This window comes from Zonotrichia albicollis, chromosome 18 (assembly GCF_047830755.1).
Source record: "Zonotrichia albicollis isolate bZonAlb1 chromosome 18, bZonAlb1.hap1, whole genome shotgun sequence".
Classification (NCBI taxonomy): Eukaryota; Metazoa; Chordata; class Aves; order Passeriformes; family Passerellidae; genus Zonotrichia; species Zonotrichia albicollis.
Window position 1 is genome coordinate 10269705 of NC_133836.1, and position 27070 is coordinate 10296774.

The 27070-nt window shown below is 41.1% G+C and overlaps 1 protein-coding gene across 3 annotated transcripts in view; it reads right to left on the reverse strand.

Moving 5' to 3' along the window:
- The window catches only part of CIT (citron rho-interacting serine/threonine kinase), a 69804-nt gene that overhangs the window by 5154 nt on the left and 37580 nt on the right, over nt 1-27070 (reverse strand). For all 3 annotated transcript variants that reach the window (XM_026797166.2, XM_026797164.2, XM_026797165.2), the window contains 24 exons: nt 25474-25648; nt 24030-24227; nt 21804-21857; nt 14258-14455; nt 13626-13819; nt 12992-13127; nt 12488-12592; nt 11134-11274; nt 10850-10957; nt 9996-10158; nt 9587-9751; nt 9354-9491; nt 8306-8486; nt 7984-8075; nt 7592-7696; nt 6557-6726; nt 5511-5591; nt 5175-5310; nt 3845-3984; nt 2896-2988; nt 1695-1803; nt 1446-1574; nt 688-768; nt 6-84 (listed from right to left, as the gene is read on the reverse strand). In XM_026797166.2, the coding sequence (XP_026652967.2) occupies nt 6-84; nt 688-768; nt 1446-1574; nt 1695-1803; nt 2896-2988; nt 3845-3984; nt 5175-5310; nt 5511-5591; nt 6557-6726; nt 7592-7696; nt 7984-8075; nt 8306-8486; nt 9354-9491; nt 9587-9751; nt 9996-10158; nt 10850-10957; nt 11134-11274; nt 12488-12592; nt 12992-13127; nt 13626-13819; nt 14258-14455; nt 21804-21857; nt 24030-24227; nt 25474-25648 (3171 nt within the window). The remainder of the gene's footprint in view (nt 1-5; nt 85-687; nt 769-1445; nt 1575-1694; nt 1804-2895; nt 2989-3844; nt 3985-5174; nt 5311-5510; nt 5592-6556; nt 6727-7591; nt 7697-7983; nt 8076-8305; nt 8487-9353; nt 9492-9586; nt 9752-9995; nt 10159-10849; nt 10958-11133; nt 11275-12487; nt 12593-12991; nt 13128-13625; nt 13820-14257; nt 14456-21803; nt 21858-24029; nt 24228-25473; nt 25649-27070) is intronic.

Here is a 27070-nt window from a genome sequence, read left to right on the forward strand (position 1 = left end):
CTTACCCTATAGAAGCTCGTGCCTGAATCTCGATCACTTCAAGGGAATTGAAGTGGGTCACGAACAGATAGGGCTCCCTGTAGGCTGGAGGAGCAGTGAAAAGGCAGGAAAAAACACAAAATACATTCTCTATTAAAAACTTCTAAAACACAACAGCAAGCACAAGAGAGGCTGACAGCCCTGTGGGAAAACTAAGGAATACATTATATGTAATGACACAGACACCATCAGTATAGGGGGAGATGCAAGTTTAAAGAATTGGTGCTTTGAAACTGTATCTCAAGGACTTTACTAACCAAAGTATCATGAAAAAGGCATTAAAGCCAGGCTATTAACTGAACAAAATCCCATTAAGCAGTGCAAAAGGCCTGAGGGACCCATGCTGCCCTCATATACTCTTCACTGTTTCAGAAACTTAGAGCATTGTTAAAAATTCCAATTGCCAGTGTCGGACCAGGAACATAAAGGAAATGGAATTCGGTTTAGTTTTCCTTAAATTGCTTATATTTCAGAGGGTTTGCCATCTGGATTTATGATAAGCTTAAATTGTGGGAAAAAGCTTCATAGTTCCTGGAAGAATTGGGAAGGGAAAAGGAGACAGAAGGGCTGAGTGCAGAGTACCCATTCCACAGGGATTTTTCCTGTGTCAATAATCTCCACAATCCAAGAGTTTCCCTCAACACCTACCAAAAGCTAAGGGCAAGCGGTTCCATTTCAGGTCGTCTGTCCTACTGCGTCTTCCATAGGAATCCACAAAGACACCAAACTCTGCCAAGAGAAGCCACATCAGGTCATGGGCATCTGCCCGAGTTTTATTCATTTATTTCTGAAGGGACAAAGGCAGTTTGTCCCATGCTTTTTATCAGGGACATCTTACAAATCACAGATTTGTAAGATTGCCATGAATTACTCTAAATGCCATGGAACTGGTGGGATGTAGGAATACTGCCAGGCCAAAAGGTTCTGTGATTCCATATCTCCTTGTTCCAGCTGAACTAAGGTCATTATTTAATCTACAGTTGGGCAGGTGATGACATTTCTCCCATTACTCACCCAAAATTACTGCTAGAGGGCTTCAGGAGGTTTGTGCATTCCCATGACAGTATACAAGAGGGCAACAGAAGCAGCTATACAAAAAAATAACACCCTCTCTTATTTAATCACCAGAAGGTTAAAAAGTCTCATCTGTCTGCACAGAAACCAGACAAAACCCAAGTCTGAGAGCCCCTGAACATCTTATCAGGGTAATCAAGCACCTGTTTGCACTTTACATACTGCCTGCAGTCCTTCCCTCAGGCACAGAAATTTTGTGCAAAAACTGATCCACCAGGCATGGAGAACTTTTAAACCAAAGCAGATTCTCCAAAATTCAACAGCATTTGGGTACCTTCTGCAGCTCAGAGAACAGGAGTAGTGCAACACCTGCACACCAATGCACTACTTACCATGGAAACACAGCAGATACTCCTCCCTCTGCCCTGCTGGGTTCACTTGGATGATACTGACTGGGAAACTGTTGGTGGAAGCAGCAAACACAGCAGAGGCCAAAGTGTGGTCATTTTTATCCAAAAACTCTGCAAAGAGAATGGAGAAAAGACTTTGATTTGCACCAACTTTTTTCAAAACTGCTTTCAAAAAGCTTTACAAAAGAACCTGTGGAGCCACTTGGAGCATTCTCAGGAATTATCTCCTACCCTCCAGCGTGTACTGCTTCATCTCAATTTCATAGAACTTGTTGGTTCCAATGATGATGCTGTAAGTGGTCAAATGGATGCAGCTGCAAGGCTCAGAGGTTTCAATCTCCTGCAAAAAAGGATAGCATGAACAGATATTAGTCCCCTGTACCAGCTTACAGATAACAGAGTCTGGAAAGTTGGATATTGCTACATTTATCTTTACAAAAGGGAGAGGTGGCAATCTTAAAGATCCTAGCAGTCTTTCAAAAGCATGTGAACAAAAACTCTTGCTAGAAGAAAGTTTTGTTTTGTTGGAAACGATGCTTGGCAGAGAGATGTTGTCCACCAGGACCTGCCTTGTGGCTGAATAGCTGGGATACTCTGCAGGTTAGCCTGACACAATGCTCAGATTCCCAGATCTTCTGAGGACAAGATTCCTTACATAAATCCTACTTTATCTGGAAATTTTGTTGGCAGAAAAGAAAAGCATATTCTGGGCTTGCTGCCATCTTGTTAGGATCTAAATTCAGTTGTCTGGATTAGTGGAGATAAGGAAAGCCTGCCTTCTAAAACATGCCTTTGCATGATGTGCATGCAAGCCCTCGTCAGAGGAAGGGCTGCAGACCCTCAGTGTTCCCTGCTGTGAGCAGGAGTTGGTGTCAGCTGCAGTGCCTGTAGACACTCCAGGTGTGCTGGCATCCATCTGTGCCAAGATCTCCGTGCCTTTCCTCCTGAGGAGGCCAGGTCTGCATGGCTGTGCCCACTGCTCCCTCCAGCAGCCTCAGCCACACTGAAAATGAACTGGTGCCTGCAAAGTCACCTGCAGGGGCTTTCACCCAGGGAGGGGCAGTTTGACTGAACATCCTTTAATTTGTGCATAGGAGAGAACAAGAGTTTCTGGGTGCCAGAGGTTTTAAGGCAGCTGGTGTTTAAACTTTTTGTCCTGAGGAGAGATCTCTGAGGGTATGGTTACAGCTCAGCCCAATATCTCAAAAAAATCACAGTTCTGTTCTGCATCTCTCCAAAAATGCCAACTCTTATTAAAGGAAATTGCTGCCTACTCCACTTTGAGTCAGTGCACAGTGCAATTTGTTATCATTTTAGCTGGCAAACAAATTTTCTCATGCTCACAGAAAGGTTTTAGATGTTTGCTCCAAAGCAAAGGCCTAGAGCACAATGTGAATTAACCTCAACTAGAGCAGGGAGTTACTAAACTCACCTTTCTGATACAGAACTTGCTCAAGCTCTCGTTGTATCGCAGAACCACCACTTTATTGGGCATGGCTGCACAGATACAAAGACTGTTCTCAACCTGTAAGGAAGAGAAAAAGCATAGTTCAGGACAGCAATAAAATAAATTCTATTGCTGAGAGCGTGAAACGGATCTGAGAACCTCCTGCCACAAAAAGAACTTTGCAGAGATAAGCAAGTACATTTTATTAATAGGGTAATTATTGTGAATTCATGAAATAATGAAAAGCCTCTTCACATTCTCAAAAAAGAACGTGAATTTAAATGGCTTCTATGATTTCTTTTATGCTTGAAAGACGTTAATAAAATATGAGAAGGTTTTGCACAGAAAAGGGATTGACAAATTGAAATAGGTTAGGTCTACATTTTAACCCCTGAAACTTATCTTAAGCATCACTTTGAAATGAGTGGTGCTCAGTTTGCTATCAAAGTAGTCCAGAGAAGTTATTGTTAATGAGAATTTTTGCTGTGGTTAAATGCTCCACACTAAAACCAGCAATGTGTGTAAATGTTTAGAATTAAAGTGACACAAACACCTAAGGAAATTTGCTAGCCTGGAAGCATGACATTCAAGAACAAAGACTGGACAGAATTTGCTAATTAAAAACTTCAAAACTGCAGTCAATAGTGAGGAGGCAGTAGCACCATGCTATGCTGGATTTCTTACTGTCTAGCAGTTTAAGCTATACCACCATGGCATCCTGGCTGAACTGATCCACATTAGCAGCAAATCCCCCATTCTGTCTCCAGCTCAGCCTCTCTTCAGCCCATACATTCTTCTTATTTGAAGAAAAATATTCAGAGCAAGAATACAGACCTTGGATGTGTTGCCAGTGGAGTAAAGATGCTGATTTGTTAATATTAAGCTCAGAGCAGTCTAAGGGGTGGTCTGGGGGCACGAGGGAGCAGTGACTTACTTTGCCAGCAGCAAAAAGGTGACATCCTTTGACAGCCTCAAAGACATTTGGTGAGACATCAGGCTGGGCTGGGAGGTGAGACTGGGCTAGGGACTGCTTCACTTTCTTTACATCAACAAGACACAGAGCCCTCTCCTCTCCTGGAAACAAAAAAAGGGTGCATTTCATCAAGGGAGAACTCCCTATTCACTACAAAAGTCTTACCTAAGCAGCAGCTCGTTGTTACAGGCTGTTACTGTGGAAACACAAGGTACCAGGCAGAATCCATTCCATATTATTCCTATTCAAACTGAAACAGAAAACTTACAAAATCCCAACCCTACAACAGGCAGTAAATCCACCAGGAGAGCAACCATTCCCTGCGTGGATTATTAGTGTTACTGCAGAAGTCTAGCAGTACACAGTAATTGTGGCCTCATTAAGACATTATTCAAAATTAGCCAGGAAGTTTCATTTTGCCCTTCAGAACTTCTTCAAGTACAAGATGTTTTAATCACTCTGTGCCAGCAGAACTGGCAAGGGATTTCCAAGAACTACCCTAATGAATTGCATTGCAGCCCAAGGCCAGTTCCTCTCAGAAGCCCAGTGACAGACTAACACAGCTTTCTCATTATGTGTGAGGTTTGCTTTGTTCTCTACCACCCTGGCACAAATAGACCATGGACATCTTAAACCCTTACCAGGAAAAACCCACAAAACTAGCAGAACAGGAAAGAATTTGTTTTTCATTCCCTGCAAATGTCATATAGACACTTGATAATTTGGGCTTTCAGATGAAGATACAGCCTAATGTTCAGCATGCCTACATCCGTGTGGGAAGGATTATCTCTGGAAAACCACAGATGGAGAGATTAAAGCTGGTGTTCCTTTCATAAAGAAATCTTAAATCATGACAGGCGTCCCAGCTTTGTTACAGGGCAAGAGAGGGTAAAAGTTGGCCCTATGCCCCAGTGATCACATAGTGGTCCTCAAATGGTTAATTACATTTAAAATGTTATGCAATAATTATGAAGAGATGTTCATTGATTAGCCCAACACTTTTTAAACTGAACTTAAAATGACAACTGATCTCTAACCTGGAAATGTTTTGTCTCTGGTTGCTCCCTCCCTCAGCTCTGAAATCAGTTTCTTGTGAAGGTTTAACTGAGTGCTCATTCACACCATCCCTTACCAGCCAGCCTCAGACAGGACTGTGTTAAGCACAGCAAGGCATTCCTGCCAATTTGCTGATTAAAAAAAAAAACAGACAAAAGCCTGGAACAAACCCAAAGGCAAGCAGGACCTGGCAGCACAGAGCCACTGCAGGGCCAGAGGGGACACAGCCCTGTACCTGCTATCATGAGCAGCTTCTCCAGATCCTTGATGAGGTGAATTTGGAAGACAGCTCCCATTCCTGGGATGTGTGTTAAGGAATTCTTCAGTACATTCAGGGCATAGAGACCTTCTTCTGCACCCACCAGCACTACCTACAACAGGGGAAAAAATAGCTCTACGTGAGGAGAACAAGGAATGCTCCAACAGCAGCAGCTTGGGTGATACTCCTCAGCAATGAAGAGAAAAATCAAACCCACAAACAAGTGCATAATTACACATATTGCAATCAAGATACCATTTCCCTGAATCAATTATCCACTTCTGAGAAAGACCAAGTGCACATGACCATTACCTGGTCACTGAAGGGCATTGTGCAATTGATATCCAAACGGTCTTCACCCTCCAGCTTCAGCAGGGAGTTCCCCAGCAGTTTCTGTAAATGACAAAAATAATTTTTTTCTTGTTGAGTTAATCTTCATCTCTTTATCTGTGGGTATTTTAACAATGTAAGGTCATCATTCAGACAGGCAAAGAGATTGGCACAGATTTCTTTTTCTCAGAAAGCTAAAAGTTGCAGGGATGCCTCCTACAAAAGAATTAGTAAACTTTTATCTACCTTAGACACAGTAAGGAAAACTGATCAGAATTATCCTAAATTCAGGCAGAACCTATTGTTGTCTCTATCCTTTCCATTTTCCCCAACCTCCTACAACAGAGCAGTGGAATTTTCCAAGGGGAAGGATTAAAGAAAAGTATAAATGTTGGTGGGAGCATGTTTTTTTCTCAGATACAAAAGAAATGTGAGCCTGAGGAAAAAAGAGTATTTCCTGCAGTCAGATATTCCCTACCTCCAGAGCTAATTCTCTTATGCAATGCCACTGAATCCAACATCCCTTTGCCAGAAAATAGAGTTATCAGTGTAACAGTGTGAGAAAGGCTATCCAAAACCTAAACAAATCTGTATAACCTCTTATTAGGAATAAAACTTAAACTAAAAAGTACACACCCACACACACCTCCCCCCAGCAAGAAACATAAAACCTCTGGCTCTCTAAGAATGGGAGGGGAGGGAATTTTTGGTTCTTTTAAGGTCTGCTTGTTCCATGTGGTACCTTATGAGACTGGATTTAAACAATGTCCTAACTGCTCTTCCTTCCTCTGTTGGAATTACAGAGATATTTTGGGATTCTCTTACTACCCTCCCCAAGCCTAAAGAAGGGTATTGTAATACACAGCATCATTCTCACAGTGAACTGGCTCCTGGTGCTCAAATCATAAAGGCAGAAGCAATAACTTACCTTCAGTTAACCCTCAGTATGTCAAATACCGAAAAAATATTTTTCAAAACTCTGCTCCCTCCCAGAATATTTTATTATTAAATGAAACTTTTATACTCACAGCATCAGCCTCAGCTTTTTCTCTGGAAACTCTCCCACCTGCCACTATTGATTCCAGTGCTGTGACCCAGCGCTGTTTGTCAGGGAAGCTGGGTGCTAACAGGTAGAGTGTTCTACCAGGCCAGCAAGTGGTGTGTGGATGAGACTCCAATTTTAGGATATATGGCACATCTGAGATGTTATATAGATAGAATAAGACTTAGATTAGTTTTTGGAATATTGTCAGTGGACTTAAAATCAACACCTTTCAGCCTCATTGGAGAGAAGTTGTATTTATCATGACGTACCATGGCAATTTACACATTGGTTTCTCCTTTACAGGTCCTTCACAGGCTAGCTACTTACACCTAAATATTAGCTGGATGTATGCAATCCATACATACAAGGCTGTCTTTAACTCAACAAAAATAATTTCTTGCCTTTTATTCAAAAGAGAAAGAAATTCCATTGTGGGGGGAAAAAAAACAACAAAACCAAAACAAAACCAGCCACTTGACTAAAGTTTTCCCTGTACTGATTAAGGAAAATCTGTAAAAACTGGTTATGGAAACCTTTGTTTTTAACAGTCTGCATCCTTTAATGTAACAGTCAAGACATACAGAATCTTATCCATCAGTTCTCTTCAGTACATACAAATAAACACATCAACATTTTTTCATAATAAGAGACTGTATACACCCCACAGCATTTTTAAGTTAATGGCTTTGTGGTCAGAGCACAATGGTGGCAGAAGTTATGATACATCACAGTTAAGAGAGAAGAAATTTCAATAAAGCGAGTGTTTATGCTACAGATCTCTTAAGATTTACTTCCATTTGGCTTGATGACTATATTAACCACAGTTCTACCACGACAGAAGCAACAGCCTGGGTGTAACTAGGTCTGGAGTGCTGAGCTACTCCCCTAATTCAGATGGAGATAAATTACAGCATTACACAATGAAAGCTCGAGGGAGAAAATTCTGTTCAGCCAAGTAAGGCTAACTGATGGCAAGCCAGATGAAATCCATTTGACCTGATCTATGTAATATTCTCACCTGTCTTTGCTGTATTGGTAAGCTCAGTAGCTCCTACAGCTCCATGAACAGTTACATCACCATCAGGAAGGCAGAGCTCAAATTCCTCCAGAGGCCTCTGTCCAGCTGCAGCAGAATGGGGAGACAGATTAGGAACAGACAAACAGGCAGCAAGAAAACAACTGTGATAGCAAAAGAAAGTGGATGCCCACTGGATGTTTTCACAGCTGGATTATTATGACATGCCAACCAATAAAATGGCTAAGAGTCTAGAAAAAAATGTTGCCTTATCACTGAAGATTTAGCTAAATTTGGTACAGCCATAGGAAACAATAATAATCTTTAAGCTTCTCAACCCACCAAACAATATCTGAAGATTAAAATATCTGTTCTTGCTAGAAATTCTAAGTTACCTTCTCTTGCTTCTGCATCATAAATGAGCACTTTGGTTCCTTCCAGGACAATATACTTCCTGTCCCAGCCCTGTTGCCCACGTTTATTATTCCTGAGGAAAACAAGCACAAAGCCATGTTGGACTTTCTGCTTGGATTCTATGTAAAGCAAGCATGCAATGCCTATAAAAGAGAAATTTCAGCAGTAGCAATTGTAATTATAGTGGTGGTAATTGCAATGCCCATGTAATGGGCCTTTACCAATTATCTCACTGTAAGAGCCAGGGTAATATCAGGCCAAATATTTCAGCACCTGACATGGCACCAAGAGTCCTGTTTGTACCTTGGCACTTTCATCCACCCTTCCAGACGCAGACTGGTGCTTGGCTCCTTCAGCTGCAGGCCAGGGGAATTCATCTTGTCCCGGCAGAACGCTTCCGAGAAGTGTGTGGCATATTCTGCTGGCAGCCCACAAGTAGCTGGCAAGCAAGTTGAGCATTTTGGGTGACACATCACCTGGCATTCTGACAAGAGGACAGGGAAAAACTTCTGTTAAATGACAAAAAAAAAAAAAACAATCATGACACAGCTGCCTCAACTTCTAACACACAAATCCCAGCTTCTCCAAGGTTCCCCTTCCACTCCAAACCATGATGTTTTCTCAATGTTTGCACCAAGTAGTTTCAGAGGCTTCACGCTGTCATTTCTCTCCCTGCTCTAGATGGGTGATGCTGTCTGAACCCAGAACATCCCTCTGGGTGTCCAGAGTTGCCAGGACCCCTGCCAGAGGGCTCAGAGACCCTGGCACGCAGCCCAGAACACCTGGGGGTTTGATTATGACCCGTGGAGCAAGTTACCAGCTTTATACGAAGACCTGAAATCCACAGAAGTTTAAATAGTGTAATAATAAAATTATCACTAGGTGAAAAAGTAGATTTTGGGGTTTTTAGAATGAGGGTGTTGGGGACAAGATGGAGGGACTTGAGCGTGTCCAGCCTTTCTTCTTCTCTACCTCCATCTTCTGCTGTGATGGTGGCACTTTTGGATTGGTTTAGAATAGAAACTCACTGTCTAACATAGGTGATAGGTATTGGAAAGTAATTGTAAACATGTTATACATAGTTTGTAGTATAAAGAGAGAACACTGCCCCGGGGGCAGGCAGTGTGCCTGGAACTGTCCTGCTGGACGGACCTCGGCAGGGCAGGAGAAAAATTTTTATAGATAAGAAACAATAAACAACTCTGAGACCAAGAACTGAAGAACTCCAACTCATTCTTTGAACGTGCGGGCCAAAAGAGAGACTTTTCATGTGAATCAGGGCTGCAATAAACTGCAACCTTCCGAGCTGATGCCTCTTCTCCCCCCGAGCTGTGCTGAGTTTTGCCCTTACCCAGACACTTGGAGGCCTGCCTGCCGAAGTGCACGGTGTCCAGGCACACGGCACACTTGGTGGCCCTCATGTTGAGCCCCACGTTGAAGCGATGGGGGATGTTGTGGTGCATCCGCTCCTTCAGGCGCCGGCTGTACTCTGCGAGGGACACAGATCATCAGCAGGGTGAAAACTCAGTCAGTAAAGAGATGGCATTGCAGGGAGAGAAGAGGAGGAGGTGAGCAGGAGCCTACCCTCAGGTGTGGAGGACTCCTTCCGGCGGCTGGAGGGAGGAGCCAGCAGGCTGATGGGCGTGGGCTGGTGCTCTGGGGAGCGCACTATGGCAGACATGATGATCTGCTGCCTGGCTGTGGCCGGCGTGGAGGGGTGAGGGTGGTCCGATATTTTCCGATGAGCAGCTACAGACAAGACAAATGTCCCTGGTTAATGTGACCAACGTGGCACTCTGGTTCCTAGCAGGGCTCTGTGTGACCAGTCTGCAGTTACAGCCCACAGAATCAAGTGTAGCTTTATTGTAACATCACAGCAGTGGCAATAACATATGTTGTTTAATTATTGCTAGAGTGGCACACAATTAAAGGCACATTTTCAGACCAAGAACGAGTGCCTCCTTCCAGATCCACCTTTTCTGTTAACCCCTACCTTCTTCACGAGCAGATCTGAGTTCAATGCGTGTTTTCTGTAGAGCCTCCTCCAGCTCAGCAGAACGAGCCTTCTCCTTCTCCAGTGCCACTTTCAGCTCATTGTATTGCAGGGGAACCTGTGTGGGTAAAGAAGGGTCCTCTTTCCGCCGACTAAACAGGCCCTAGCAACAGAAACACACAGACAACTCCTAACTCCTAGCAAGAGATGGCTTAACCTAGGCAAAGTGACACTAGCTAGTGGCAGTCCGGCCAGAGGGCCTAATGGCAACTCTGTTATGTGTAAGGATGGATTTTTAGTTCATATTGGCACTGGAGAGAAAAACGTCAAGATATGGATTAATTCAAAGAGGGACATACATTACCTGTTAGAACTCACACCTGGAGTCTCTGAAAGCATCTAAACAGAGGATCTCAAAATACGTGGTTAAAATTAAATTACTTCATTCAAAGTGACAGAGCAGCTTATGACAAAGATGTGACACGAGTCACATTGCCTGACTGCTCCGTCCTATGCTGTGACTAAAGGACAACCACTCTTGGTACACAATAGGTTTGTACACATATACATACTTAGCATTAAAAAAACATGCTTAAAATTCTGTATTCCTACAGCTTCACTGAGGTGTAGCTACTGGGGTGTAACCTAAATGTTGTAGGAATAACAAAATACCAGAAAAGCCACAAAGAACACATTCTACCTAGTAAAGTTTGTGTTCACCAACTCAGAATGGTCTTAAATAAGGACAACATTTTGTTACACAAAGAAAGATAAAACAGAATATTAAGAATACACAGCACATAACTAATTACAAAACCATTTAATTCCATGCCTCTCAAACCTTCTTCACCCACCTTTTTCTTTTTTGCTGGTTGGTCCATCTTTGCCTGCAGGAAATCAATGAGTTTAGTTTGCTGAGAAATAGTGCCCTCCATTTTCACTTTTTCATGGGAATAGAGAACCTGTGAATTACACACAGATGCAAGAAATTTCATCTTAACAGAAGAAACAAACAAACAACTTGATAGCAAAACAGAGCTAAAAAATACCCTTAAGAAAGTATCACACAAACTGTAAATCACATCCTAAAGCCTCACAGGGAATGAGGCTGAGCACTGTCCTGCTTCCTCACCCTCACCTGAATGTTTTCCAGCTGATATTCCAGGTCACTTCTCTCAGTCTTCAGAAGATCTGCTCGGTCCAGAGCCTCTTGCAGACCTTGAGTTAGGCGGAAGATGTGATTCTTCTGCAGATCCATTTGCTGCTGCAGCTTTGCCTGCTGTTGAAAGGAAAACAAAGGCCAGGGTTTGGGTTTGTTGTCTTCTTGTTTGTAAGTAAAAGCTATTAAATGTTGTCACTCTTGTAAAATAATCATCACTGCAGAACTTATAAATAAACACATAATTCTTCAAGAGCTGGAAAATGACAAATACTCCAGAAGATTCCTTTTCTTTCAGAGTGCGTTGTGACTAAACAAGCATTTCTATGTATTTATATTAATCTGTAGCAACCTTATTTTCTCAAGCTCTCTGTACAATCACCAGAAGCCACCTCAGTACTGTGTAAAAATAAATTAAAACTACAATCTTTACTATAAACCAGGACAGTCATACTCACATGAGATAAGGAAAATAATGGCCAGCTGTTTGTATCTTTGTCTCCAATTAACACCAGAGGAGCGCACATGACAAAATACTCCTACTTCCTTTAGAATTTACACTTTCTTGACAAGATCCCTATCTAGGAAAACCATAAATGCTCCTATGTTACAAAGTAAGAGCCAGGAATCTTTCCTGGTGATGCACAAAGGAGTAGGCAACATGTCAGTACCCCAAGAATACCAGAAGGCTCTAAATGCCCTGATTGTCCCTGAAATCCTCCTCTGGAGCCTCTTCCCCCACCACACAGAACTGGCTGCCTGCATTCAATTACTCTCTGATGTGGTGCAGGTGTGTGACCTTGTATCAAAACCTGTGACCCAAGTCAATGATGGCAAGAGCTGTGAGAGAAGCCTCACCTGTGGCCTCCAGGTGTGCACTGTCAGCATGTTGGCTCCAGGGCTGGTTTTAAGCTGTGGCCTTTGGCCTGGTCAGAGCTGTGCCTGGGCACGGACCTGGCCTTGCAGGCCTGACCTAGGACCTGCCTTGTGACCAGAGGCTTCCATAATGATTACTGGTACCTTCAGCAAATCTGTCCTGGTCCTCTTGTTTAGGTGCTGTGGGTGTGAGCCTGCAGGCTGCAATGTCCTGTCCTTGCATGGCACGCTGTCCCCCTTGGCTGCCATCTCCCCTGCCCTTGAGGAGCAGCTCACTTTTACTGCTCCCTGACATGGCCACACACTCTGCAAACTTTTAAGTGAAAACAACTCCCCCAACTTGATTAATCTCCCTAGTTATGTAGAAGAAAGATGGATGTGTAACTCTTATTCACACAACCTCCCCTCCTCAAGATGTGGAACCTTCGGAAGTTCTAACATGAATCTCCAAGGTTACCTCCTCCAGAAGCCTCTGCTTGAGCTCCCTTTCTGTCTCAAGCTTCTGCTGTAAACTGCGGGCGTTCATCTCCAGCATGGCATGCTTCTTCTCCAGGTCATTGAGCTGGGAAACAGGGTCAGAGTAACACTGAACACTAATAAATATAATTCCACAGTCTTAAATCCAACTTCACCAAGCACATGTTGAAGAAAAATGATACAATTAGCCTTTGGTTGCTGGGGGAAAACCAGGCAAAAGATATTTTGGCTTGTTCAAATGCAGATACCAAGTTATTGAAGGACTTCATTCCAAGCATCATAGCCTGCTGTCTGCTTTAGTCTTTTTCAAAGAAAATTTGAGGTCTTTGGTTTGCAGATAGAATTCTATTCTATGCCCTCCAGTCTTTTTAATTTGTCTCTACAACATCTTGAAAAAAGCTGCTGAAGGCCACATTTCTAAAAGTAATATCAGTGGGAAAATATTTTATCCAATTATGAAAGTTTAGGATTGAAAGTTACTTACCTTATCAGAAAGGCTCTCTGCTTTGAGTTTTTGTTCCTTGAGTGCTTGCTGCAGGGCCAGAATCTCTGCCTTGTGTTCCTTGACAGCCAGTTCTACCACCTGGCGAGACTCAGTAATACGCTGATCTGCTCTCACTCTGCATTAAAATGGAAAATAATGTTACCTAACTCCTTGACCTCTCCCTAGCAGGCAGTGGCATCAATAACTCTTTCAGAGGTTGCCTCAAATTCAAGATGTTACATTAGAAAGCCAGACTGTTTGCTGCAACACTTTTATATTATATAATCCTGTTCCTGCCCCTGCTAGAACTACAGCCTTAAAAATTTCAAGACCCCACAGGAACAGTCAGGAGCAAAGACTATTTTTTCCATAAAATAAAATAGAAGATAATAAATCAAGACATTTTATAAGTTACAATGATAAATACCACTCCCCTTGAATCTTTCACTTGCAAAGAAACAAAAGGAACAATATCAGTGATGACTATTAACTAATAAACCATTTTTAGAACTACCTCACAAGATTTTATATTTAGCTCCAACTCCCATATCCTATGCTAAATATAATTTTTGTACTAGCTTCTATAGAGGATTTTCATAAAAGTTCATAAAAGGGAAGGAAGGGAGAGAGAGACCTGCTCTGTTTCTCAGTATCCAGCATCCTCTGCAGCTCTCTAACTCGACATTCAAACTGGGACTTCTCATCCCCTAGAACATTTCTCCACGCTTCCCACTGGCGCTCTTTCTCCAGGAGTTCATCATTCAGGGCCTCCAAGTCCATTACTTGCTCTTCCAGCATCGTACATGTTGTCTTCAAGGCCTCCATAGTCTAAAAATAAATCCTCCTATCAATTCTCACATCCCACATCAAGCGTGCACTCTCAGCTTCAGCCGTAGCATTTCGATTACAGTACATGCAAATCAGCAGCCAGCAGGAGCTGGGAAATCACAGCCCATTTATTTCAAGGCTCCTGTACATTCACTTGTGATCCCTGATAATGTCAGGTCGATCTCATTATGAACATTTTGAGATTTCCAGAGCCACAAAATTAAAATGAGTAATTCTAAATGACAATGCCTTCAGAGTGCAGGATTGCTAAATAAAATGTCGTAAAAACACGATGGGAAATACCAAAAATTTCCATTCACTCAACCGCCTTGGGGAGGAAGGCTTAAATGCCACTGCCCTTGGAAGCATCATCACTTCTCACGGGTTCCCAGATGTAAAAGGAGTTTTTGCCAGCTGAGCAGACCTAGAGAGCCTTACTTGTTTCTGGCTGGTGAGCTGCATCTCCCTCTCGGTGATCTCCCGGCGGAGATGATCGACCTCGCTGCGCAGCTGCACCACCTCGTCGTTGGCCCCTGAGGCCTCGTCCAGTTGTTTGGACAGGAAGAAATTCTGGTTGTTCAGCTCTGCATTGTCTTCAGTGAGCTGGTTCAGCTGCTCTTCCAAATCTGAAATCACCTAGAAAGAAAAATAAATTACATGTGAGTAAGCACAAGTTTTTCAAATCATCCATTCTTCTATATAACTGGGGAGATTAATCAATTCACACAGAATTATTTATTTCCAAGCTTTTACATTTTTTCTAATTCAAAAAAGGGCAGCATTATAGTGGTAGATATTTTTGCATAGTAATGTACTTGGATTAGTAGTAAAGTTTTGTGTCTTAGAGAAAATAGCTTTTTTTTTTTTAATCTGGTTCACAGCATAAATATGCTGCAATGTAGTTTATTATTTGAGGGACCTGCCATAGTTAAAGCACTGGATTGGGAGCCAGGAGTTGTGGCTGGATTCTCAGCTCTGCTGCTGACTTACAGTGACCTTTTTTTGCCTCAATCTCCCCTAAGTGCAATGAGGCTAATCACTCTCAGAAAGCCTTTCAAAGTGTGCTACTGGAGAAAACAGACCAAGACTGAAAACTGAAAACAGACCAAGAGGTGCAGTGGAGGCAGTGCAACCTGATGGATATCCCTGGGAATTGCTGGTATTATTATTTGTAACACTGGGTATAACCAGGAAAGGCAGAAAAATGTTCAGAAATACATTCTATCAAAGTAACAGCATTATGGATGGCAGCTGGGTACACAGGAGGGAAGAAACCAGTGTGGTAACACAATATGGAAAATCAGTGAAAAGCAAAAACTCAACAAGGCCTTTGCCAAAGGGGGAGCATCCATTTGTTCAGTCAGCACTAACTAAAAGCTTTCAACCACATTCCCCTCCAATAAAGACAAATATAAACAACAGTGGGCCATTTTCACAGTTGGTTTTATGAATGAAAGGCCTGAACACTGGGTGGATGAATTTGTACCTCCTAACTCAAAACCAATATCACAACAGAAGAGAAAGAAACCTCAGTAATCTTGAAATCAGCTTAATAAAAAGAATTTCAGAAACTGGTAAACTCTATACAATTCACATTCAACTCTTCAAAATATGTTCTAGAGGCTCTTTTGCCTGGATGTCAAAGAAAAGTGAATAAGATACTTCATTAAATGGGAAAAAATAAAATCTCAGAGCACAGTTGGCCACACATTCAAATGTAAATGTTCCAATTTCCTACAGAAGCCAAGGACTTAAATATCTAAAGCAGTAGAGGATAGAGCACACAGCTCTTCTCAGCTCTCTGGAAAGATGACAACCACTTCTTTTTGAAGAATCTGTAATGCATATTTTGGCAGCCTTTTACCATGCCTCTCCTAGACCTAAATTAACAGTATTTGGTTTTTAAACTGTGAGCAGGAAAAGTCCAACAGCCATTACTCCCTGCTGGGTGAAGGGGAGTTCCTGCCACCCATATGCTCAGGGTCAAATCAAGATGATTCACACTTCAAAACACAACATTTCTGAAGAAATCTGATCATGTGCTTGTTTCTGAGCACTCTCCCTGCCCTATTCAAAATACACATTTTCCCCTGCATTGTTTGCACCAAGCTTGCAGAGAGCAGCCTGGGTTGTAAGGACACGTTGGTGCCTATAGTGCTACAGAAACAAGGATTTAGATTTGTTTATACAAACAAAAAGGAGCAAAAGAATATTTGTTTTCACAGTGCTTTACCTACTGCTCTTACAACAGCTGATATCTCTGCCAGATCAGAAACTCACTTTTTCTTCCATTTATTTTAATTTTATGTTTAACCACACCATGGGTCTAGGCAGTTTCAAGATATATTTTATACATTCACTAGTACAAGTAATTTCTATTAAAAAATATTAAGCTAGTTTTGAAATACAAGAAAACTGAGATGAGGGAAACACAAAATGGATAAAGTAATATGCAGAGTTAATATGTCCAACTACTTAATTAATTATTAAAACTGGCTGTATTTCAAGTTGATTTTATTCCTTAAGGGCTGGAAGTTGAGCTCCCATTTTCTTTTATTCTAGGTTCTGAGATTTTGACTTCTTTCCCTGAATACAACTAAAATTAAACCAGATCATATTATATTTCACTGCTATATTTTATCTAGTAGGATATTTCTGGAAAACTTCAGACAAATAACAAAGCAGTTAACAAAGAAAGGTTCCAGAAGATGTGACATGATTTCTTTCCTTCTTCTAACAGTGTATTTACTGACAATTCAAAAATACCTTGGCTTAAATTCCAGCTATATTAAAACCTAGATAATGTAATCTAGATAGATACAATTTTTTTTCCACAGGAGAAAATTTATTCCTCTTGCTACAATCTTCCATTTTTCATGGGGAAAGGGGATGTTTTTTATCACATCCAATAGCTATCTACAGCTATGTATAACCCAACAGGATTAGAGAGTTTATTAACACTAAAAGCCTAAAGAGTAATGGGTAATGCTGACACAGGAAAATGGGATGTAGTGTGATATAAATGCCTGTCCTGGTTATCAACAACAACAAAAAACACAGATTAAAAAAAAAAAAAAAAAAAACAGATTTAATTGGAAATACTGGCTTGGGCATCCATACAACCTATATCAGAATCCTGTACCTGGAAAGATTTAATAGCTTTAAATATTTTTCTTTTCAGTTAAGGAAATCCCCAGGCAAAAAAAAAAAAAAAGCCCCAAAAAACCCCAAACAAGACAACCAATTCTGAGCTATTCTCGAGTAAATGTGAAGTATATTAAAGGGAAGTCAGTAAGAAAATGCCATTATATCCTTTAGAAACCCATAATATAATTAGAAAAATCTTCACATTTTAAGTTTATAAATTAAGCAACCACTTGAAACCTTGGAAAAGCAATTCTAGACAATCTGGACAGCCACTGTATCTGTGCCACTGCATCACCAATCAGAGCAACTGGAATTTTCTCCTCTATTTATGCACATCTTCATCACAACTAATCCATAAACCAGAGATATCATCTAACTACACAGATTCTTCACTGCACACCACAGCTAAGGACACAGCTTATCTTTATCCTGATGCAGAGGACTGTATCTCATTTTTAAATATTGCAGAGCAGCCCAAGCACAGCAGCTCCTCAGCAGAAGGGGCCACATCCAGCATAATTCCCTCCCCACTGAATAATCCGAGGAAAGCAAAGTGTTCCTCTGGTGAGGCTGAGCAGATTCACAGCTGTTACCCCTGGTCCTACAGACCTCTCCAGCCATGGATTAAATCAAATATCAGAGCAACAAACAGTCAAGGCCTTGATGATTTGGTTTGCACACCAGATAAAAATGTACTAAATTTAATCCATGTGCTCCACATACCAAAACCACAGGCACAATAATGAGGAAAAGGATAAAAATAAGGAGTTGTATTTATATACCAATAACTGCAGCTTGCAAACTTTCCCACACCCTATTCCTTCATAAAAGTATCTCAGTTTTCAGATGCCATCAACAAACATGCAGGAAAATGCAAGGACACAACAAGGGAAATTGTTTTGGGACGCTATCAGCAGTGTTTTACTTGGAGTTTAATGTAATTCCAGACTAATAGTGTTGCTCTATCCATTACCACTGCTCCCCATCCCCACTAATCTTTACCAGAAAGCTACCTGTCAGGAATAAATAGGAAACAAGAAAAAGCTGTCTCTCAACCCCAAATTATTGTGAGGAGGAAGTGAGAGCAGAAATCAGACTCCTTTTGTCTTCACCTACTGTCTGAGACAAAGCTTTTCAGGCAGAGAAATCCCAGCACTGGGAGGCTCAGGCTCTCCCACAGGGCTGCAGACTGATTGTATCTCTGCCTGTTCCATCAATACCTGACAATAAATCCCTCACTTTCCTCCCCTCTCCATGGTCAGACAACATCTGTGCCTTGAAACACACCTCAGACAGGGATCTCAGTCTCCAAAATCTCTTCGTGGTTTATCTTGAGGGACATTGCCCAGACTGCATTGCTCTCCTCCCCACAGCAAGGCAGGATTAAAGCACTCAGTTCCCGTGTTCCTGTCCTGGGTCCCAGAAGATGAGCTGCCTCTCCCAAACAGGAGCCTCTTCCTCAAATGCTGATGATGTAACCCACAGTGAAGGTCTCATTAACCTCTCACCACAATGCTTTAGAAGTTTCTGATTTTTTGTCAGGCTACAGAAAATACAAAACTCCATTTCTGCCTGTAACTGGTATCTGCCATCATATTTTCTGTGAAATGAGGATATAGGATAACCCCTTCCACCCAACAGGAATTTTTCTTTAAAAAAAAAAAATTAACAAAGCCATATAAAAGTTTTTGCCTGCCTAGTCTTGTCACAGTGGGGAAGATTCCTTTACTCTGAAACATAATTTAGCATCAAAGTAACATCTCTGAGTATTATTCTGGAAGCTCACAAGAACACAACTTATGTCAACTAATGGAGCCAATGTGGAATGAGGATCTTAGACTGTGAATTCAGCAGGAATTCACACATAAATCATACCAGTCTGATGGACTCACAGATTTAATACTTCACTATCCAATCTCTTGCACAAGTGCAGATCAAGCCTGTTAATGTTTAAGACTGGAACACAAGATGATTACAAAGAAACTCAAGAAGGGAAGATAAACTTTGTTTTATTGGGGAAAACTTGAATAAATGGAAATGCAATATCCAATTGGGAATAAGAAATGCCACTCATTGCTAGAGTAAAAGCAACAGCCTGTACCTGAAAAACCCAGGTGATTCAGATGGTTGTTCTCTGGTATTTTACTGAGCTGAGTGCAAGGCTTTTATAGGACTATTTCCTGCTAAATATTTAAAGACTTTAATACCTGCTTAATGGAAGTTTCCTTTTGGAAACAATTCTATTATTATTTAGATAACTTAGTTGTATTTTTAAGTTTAAACACGCTGCTGATCTCAGAACAAGCCACAGTTTGCAGCTATCTGGAAACAACTGACAAATGTGTACATTTTCCTATTTAAGAATGCCTTTTATTTCTAGATCTTGCTTTGATTGCCTGGAAAATACTTTTAACACTCAAATGGGCCATTTATTTCATAGAATAAATGTAGGGAACTAGTTTTTCTCCCTCAGCAGATTTGCTGGGTGAGCTATCATTGTGAGAAGGTTGTGATAAGATATGACTGTGTGTGTCCCCACAAGCACAGGTGTGTGTGCAGCAGGTAGCACAAGTTACAATTTTTGCTGTAATTATGTATTCTTTTATTTCTTGCTCAATTGAGTGACAGAAAACATGAAAAAGGGGAAGCTAAAAATGCCTCCTTGGTCAGAGACCTCAGCAAAAGGAAGACCAAGTGTGCAATGAGGATACAAGGAAAGCAGACACAGCCTTCCCTACAATCAGAAGCTATGACCTTTGTGAAGCTAGAGAAACAGGAACAATACCAAAGAAAGTAGATTAAGTATTTTTATTTATCTTTTGAAGACTGCAAAAGTACTGAAGTAATTCAATTTTTTAATATTTTTTTCCTGTCTAATCTTATTTTTGTAATTCTTATGCTGTTTGGAGCTTCAATAAGATCAAATAAAAAGTAATTCCCTACCAAAGTTTGCCAGACTAGTTCAAGGAGTTTGTGTCAGCTTAAAAAGGATCTCTCTTGAGAACTTCCTGAAAGAATAAATCCATCCTTTATCAGGCTGTATAAGTAGCAGCATATTACAATTATTCCCTTGAAGTGTTGTTGGATTTTAAAAAGAGTATAAATTATAATCACCTTCAAGTGGAGTCACATGGTGACCAAAAAGCACAGCCTGCATCATACTGGTACCATCAGATAAAAACGAGTTTGGAACATCTGGTGAAAGCAGTGTAATTAGCATTTCTTGACCCTCACTGGCAAGAGAAGATTGCCTTGATTTCCTCATTCCTCAGGCAGGATGGACAGCCAGGAGCAGTCCTAGCACACAACATGAAATTATCTGTCCATGGTCAATTAAATTATACATGCATTCTCCTGGGCTGCAAAGAGAATGTACCACAGGCATGTATTATTCATTTAGGAACTATTTAATTAATCTCTTATTGATGAGGATGTCTGATCCCACTTATCCCACTGGAGGGCCTTACAATGCACAACACTTTTACAAGTCCTTTGAAGCTCTTGACATTCTGGAAATGTTATGGGTGATTCTGCACTGCTGGAGCTTGTTCCCCACACTCAGAGCTGAGGTGTCACTGGATAACGAGGTACAGCTCTGCAAGGCAGCTGACCCTGCAGCCAACAGAGGCCACAGAGTTTCCACACCTGGTTCTTCCCTGCATGGAGATGACAAAAGTGTTCTCACAGAAAGCTGTCACTCTGAATGAAAGGCAACATCCAGAGCAACAGGAGATAGCTCTGGATGCAAGATCTATGATGACACATCGGGAGCTAGACAGTAAATCTAAGAAAATGAGGAAGGGAACAGAAAGTGAAGTTTCTTGTGTAGGATTTCTTTTAGACACAGGTTAAAGCACTTTGGAAAGCTGTACTTCCTCACTTCTTCCTATCTAGATATTCCATGTCCAGAAGAGCCCCTTTGCTCAGTGCTAAAGAGCAAGAGAGGAAAACAGAATGACTCTCATGCTGAAAAGATATTTTAAAAGATGAAAACTGACACATTGGAGACTTACTCCTACAGCATGAAAAATTACATTGGAGGAAATCACTGGAAGCAGGGAAACAATCAAGATAAAAAGTCCCAGCAATTAAGCCCTGCTCACAGTGTGGGGTAGAGAGAAAAAGCCCAGAATAATTTACAATCACTGCTGACCAGAGGACTGTGGTCCTCATCCAACACTTGTGTAATTCATGTCACTGGAAGGCAGATCCTCTCCATCAGCTGCCATGAACAAGTGTGAAGATGGTGTTAAACTGCAAGAATCCCTGTGGATAGACAAAGCCCTTGGAGATGGGTCCTGGGCTGATGAAATGAATCTGAAAACATGTCAAAGATCTCAGGCTACAGAAGGTGAAAATTCAGATCCTGGAGTCCTCTCTGCTGTATGTCAATGTATTATTTGGAACCTTAACACTTCTTGTTTCTTCAAACAGTGTTAAAATCCTCCTTAAACCCCACTCAGGCCTAGATCTACAATGCAGCTCAGAATTTGGACAGGCAGATCTTTCCTTCTTGTGAGCAGAAAAGACCTTCATCTACAGTCATTTTTTGCAGCTGCTGCACCATTCTTATTAGCTGCACTGCAATGAGATATTTTAATTTACTTTCTTCTCCAAAAAGAAGAACAGTGACAATTTCATGATCAGACTAAAACCTCAAAATTGAGGTTTACCTGAAACCTAAAAGAAATCCAATCCAATCCATCCAGCTCCTACTAGCACCTTGAAGCCAGAAGTCCACATTATGAACTAGTGTCATCAAGGATTGAAAGAGGAAATTGTTTGTTTCATTATCCTTAATTTCAAAATAATTCAATGATCTGTATTTAATACTCACTGTGCAGCTATTACGAAGGGCTTCAAATTTACGCTGGATTTCATCTCTATGTGCCTAAAGGAGGTAAGAAGTTCATCATCAATTTTTCATACATTAGAATTCGAGAATGCTGTTGCATTTGTTGCTAAACAAACTGCAGAACAATCTACCAGCAAGCAAAGTTTGGAAGGCAGATGCTGCAGGCTATGAAAGCACTTTGCAGTGGCAAAGAACTGATTAGCAAAAGTCCCATGCTACTTATCAAAATACACTTCTGCTCCCAAATCTGAGGTGCTTTAGGAAAATGTACAAGCTCAAGAATGGAATTATGCAACAGGTTCCATCTGAAATGGGCACCAGAAGACTTGTTGATCCCATGTTAAGTTTTTACATTCTTGACATTTTAATTTGAGTTGGTTTTATTTCCATATTTGGTGTTTCATAGAAAATAAACACTGCACACAATTTAATGCTTGCAAAGAAAAACTATGGTGATGTATAATGCAAGCTACCCCAAACAGCTCTGCCAATCTACCTGAATCCTACCATAAAGTCACATTTAAGCCTGAGCCTCCCTAAAAAGCAGTGATAAAACATAATAATCAATTCTTTGAGGACAGCATCTAAAGTACAGAAAAGTTCAAACACTCATATTAAAGAATGCAGTATTGCATGCACCATTTTTATCCCCTAATTTACAAGCAAAGCATGACAAAGCAAAAAGTTCTTGTTTCAGCCTCGTGGCCTCTCTCAGAATTCCAAGTGATTTAACAAGTGTCTAATGTCATGTACTATGTGAAAACTTAACAAAGGAAAGGCTACTGCTCTAGCACATCCAGCCACCTTTCTTCATTCAGAACATTTTCCTTAGAGCCAAGAGACTAAACAGGAAAAAAAAACATTCAGCAGAAGTCAAATATGAGAGCTTAAAAGCTATCTTACCACAACAGGCAATGTGAGAAATAAAAGTATGTAAAAAACTCCACGGCAGGAATAGCCCCAAGCCTGCTTGGCTGGAGTGCCTGACAGCAGCTGGTCCAGCACGACCAGTTTGCCCCATGAACTGGAGCAACAACTGAGTGAACACAGGTCATGAATATTCATGTTTCACTGCTGGTAAGGATCCCAAGTGCATTGCCAGCCCCCTGGCAGTGATAGTGGCTGTTATGCAAAGCTTTCAGCTGGGAAGGGACTGCCTCAGTTCTGAGCAAAAAGAACCCAATGCCATTTCTATTCAGTTATTCTTAGGCCTCGATGCTGTTGCTGCACTTGCCCAGGCTGTGCCCACTTTAGAACTGAGAGAATGGTTCTGCCATTCATCTACCCAAAGCAGCAGCATAATACCAGTGCCCATGCCAGCTGAGCCCCCCTCCCCTCCCTAAAAACAGCCATGGCAGCAATATTCAAACAGTTCTTTGATTAAATGCCACTGGAGCACATTTTCAACACTTCCAAATGACAGGATTTGAGGGTCATTTCAGGCTGCTGCTCAAGGGGGGGTTAGCTGGTAGCAGGTCAAACTCTCTACCCACAACCCTGGGAATCTTTTGTGAAGGAAATATTTCTTAAAATCAAACAGTTTGAAAGCATCCCTTTGTGCTCAAGAGACAGCAACCAGCAGCATATAATCTAGAACTCCATTTACAGGGGTTGGGGTGGAAGCAGGTGGCAGGACTTGAACTTTGTTTTCCTTTCTATCACTCATACACCTCACCAGACACACATGACAATTTTTAATGAAAGTAGCATTGGAATACAATTATGTGTTGGAAGACTCTTCCTAGGAATTTGGTGGGAGAATTTGGTACATATACACCTAAACTTGGTATATATACCCCTGAATAATTATCCTCAAAGCAGGGTAACTGATAGGAAGAAAAAAAATCATCATAACATTTATGACCATCAAGTACTTCCAAACTCATGAGCTATTATTTAGATAAGTAAATCACTGAGTTAAACTCCTAACAATACCAATTTCAGATGCACCTTTCACCTCAAAACAAAAATAATGATGCTCCTACAAGCCATCAGTCAATTTAGGCAGCAATGAACCATTACTAGGAAGTATTCAAATACCTAAAGGTAAAATTTGACATTTTACCCTATCAACACAAGGCACAATTCACACCCATTTCTGAAAATGAAAAATTAGATCATATGCATTCCTTTTAACCTCTTTATGAAACATGCACCTACATAACCCTAGGGTTTATCTGCAGCTCACAGACAAGGTGCAGGGCTCACCGTGAGGGCTTGGATCTCCTCCTCTGCCTCGGCCGTGGTCTCCTCCAGCTCGGTCTTGGCCTCTCTGAGCTGGTTCTCCAGGGCTGTCCTTGCAGCCTGCAGCCCAGTGATCTGGGATTCCCTCTCCTGCAGGGTCAGCTGCAGCTCTGTCAGCTGCCTCTTCAGCTCCAGCTTCTGCTCTTCGTGCTCTAGGCTAACCTGAAGGAAGCCACAGTAGTACCAAGTGTGAGTTACTGACAAAGACATGACAGGCAATGCAGTCCTGTTTCAGAGCCCACTTTAAGATGCCATTGCCATGTCTGTTCCCAAAATCACATCCTGGCAGACTGCTTAAATCAAGGGCACAGCTTTGTCTACTCCCTAAAATTTACTGTTTTTTGGGAAAAGAACCTGGCATTTTGAAACAACAAGGGCACAAGAATAGTTCCAGCTGAAACTCAAACATATCAAACACTGATATAAAACGTTGAAGTAGTTTGTGATGAACTTTCTTCACTGAAGCTAAGAGTCTCTAAGGATCTTTATTTGGGAATCTCTGGGCATACATTATATACATTTTGCAATCAACTTCCATGTTTCATCTTCCCTTCAGATTCCTTTTATAGAAACCCACCAGCTCATCTGGCTCTGGGTTTATCTGAATGGCTTCTGATGAAGGTTTTCTTGCAGCACACAAAGGGATAAACATGTCACTCCAGGGATAAGAAATAAACAACTAAAACACATCTCAGTGCTCAGAATCAATTCCAAACCTTAGCACCTTCTTCAGGCTGCCTGCTATCCCAAGGGAATCTGTCTGTTGGGCTTGAGATGTGTGACAAGGCTGTCAGAAACCTTACATGGTCTCAGTCAGCTTCTGGCCAAAGTAGGACAGCTTGGCTGTTCAACAACCTCAGCTGAAGGCAGGATTTCAGCCTTAGCTGCAAATTAGTGGACTGAGACTGGAGAAGAATTGGTAGAACCAAACTAGTTAATACAACATTAAAACTGAAGCACAGCTCACAGATTTTTAAAAGAGTATATTTCCATGTCACTGTTAGGTTTTCTTCCCAGAAAACTCTGAAGCAGCAGGTTCCTTTTTTCTTACAGCAATTCTGCTGTGTCCTTTTCTTTCTAAGCTGTAGACTCTAAGACTACAGGTTATCTGTCTGGTCATTGTGCATTGCTGAGCTACTATTCTCTACCCAGACAATATTATAAGGGTATTGTACAAACAAACACAGAAGTAGAATTCTGAAGAAGCAAGATGATCTAAAAGCTCAGATTCAGCATGACAAGTCCTTAATACTTACTTTTACCTCCTTTTTAATGAGCTTTTTTTTTTTTTTAATTACTAATACACTTCCAAATACCACTGCAACAAGTTAATCTAGTTCTCACTGTATTGACAAAATGGGGTACATTTAGGAAAGTTTGTTGGGAGGGATCAGAGCCATGTTTTCACCTCTCTCAGCCGAGTCTCCAACTCCAGCAGGCGGTTCTTGTCAGTGTGATCTTGGTGACTCATCTTTTCCAATTGTTCTTCTAATTTTCGATTCTGGGCCTCCAACTTTCCAGCTTGTGTTTCCAAGTAGAACTTCTGTTGCCTGAGCTCTGAAATCATCTCCTCTTGGGCTTTCCTGAGAGGAGAAATGCACAAGTGACAAACTCAAAATGCCCTTAACATGTGTCCTTCCACTGGGGTCAAGTAAGGAAAACACAAGTTTGCTGTGAAGTAGAACAGTTGAGTTCATGGCTCAAATTCTACATCCCAGCTAAAAATAAAAAATACTAGTGTATTCATCAACACATGCCCAGAGCACTAAAATTCCATATTTGCCAGTTGCACAAATGAATAGAGGGTAATCTATAATTTAAGGTACAATTAATTCTACTCATTTCATCAGTTGTCACATGTTTTTCTATAGGGGAAAAATAAATTCTGAGAGTTGCTTTCTCAAAGTGTATTTCCATGAGACAAGAGGAACCCCATTGTTTAGGATTGGGAGTGGTGTGTTGGGGTTTTGTTGGGGGCTTTTTGTTGCAATGGACACAGAACTTGACCTACGCTAAAGTGAAGCTTTTGCTGTCTCTGATCAAAGTCTTAATCCACAAACTGAACAAAAATAAATACTTGTTCTCATAAGAATTTTGAGAGCTGGCAATTATTAATTATTATCATTTGAAATTGACACCCTAAAAAAAAAAAAAAAAGGGTCTTTCTGCATTATTTACAGTTCCTGGAATTGTGTTATCATGCATTGGAAAATTCTGCCTCATAGAGTGCTTTCTACTTAGAAACCTCACAAAGCTCTACATATATTAATGAATTAATATTTTAAGAAGTTCACTGTGAGATAAGCTGTTATTAATCCTATCCCAGAGAAATTATGTGGGTTGCCCAAGATCAAATAGGAAGACTTAACAAAACTAAAAATAGGATTTAAGTCTTCTGACTCACATTTCTGTGCATTGCAAGCAAAACCAGCCTTTTACCCTCTCTGTTTTTTTAATTTACCTCTATAGATTATTGCCAGCCAGAACTGTCAAATGGTGTTATTTCATTTCCTGCTGTTTACTGGGCTATCTTCTCAGGAACCTGATAATCAGTGGTTTCCTCAGATACTGCTGGAACAAAAGCTTGCAGAGCTCCCCTCTCCTCTGAAGAGTTTAATCACTAGCTCTCCTCTTGATGCATGCTCAGATTAGCTGCAGCTTTTGTGGCTTCAAAATGCAGTCCAACAACAATTTATACATTTTCAACAGCCCAATTCACAAAATAAGCACAAATTCATTAACTAACTGCATGCATAATTAAGCAATTTTCTCTCAAAATGTTGCTAATTCTGTACTGTCTCCTACCAATCCTGCAAAGTTCATCATTTGACAAAATGTCTCTCAATAAATCTATTTTAAATTGTATGTTGAAACATTATTATATGTTTTTCTTGTTTTCTGTGGCTCTCCAGTCAAGGATATGGCTCCCAGAGGATGCTTTAAGTCCTTACACTCAGTTCAGCACCCATGACTGAGACATTCAACCTTCCCTGCACTGAACAGCT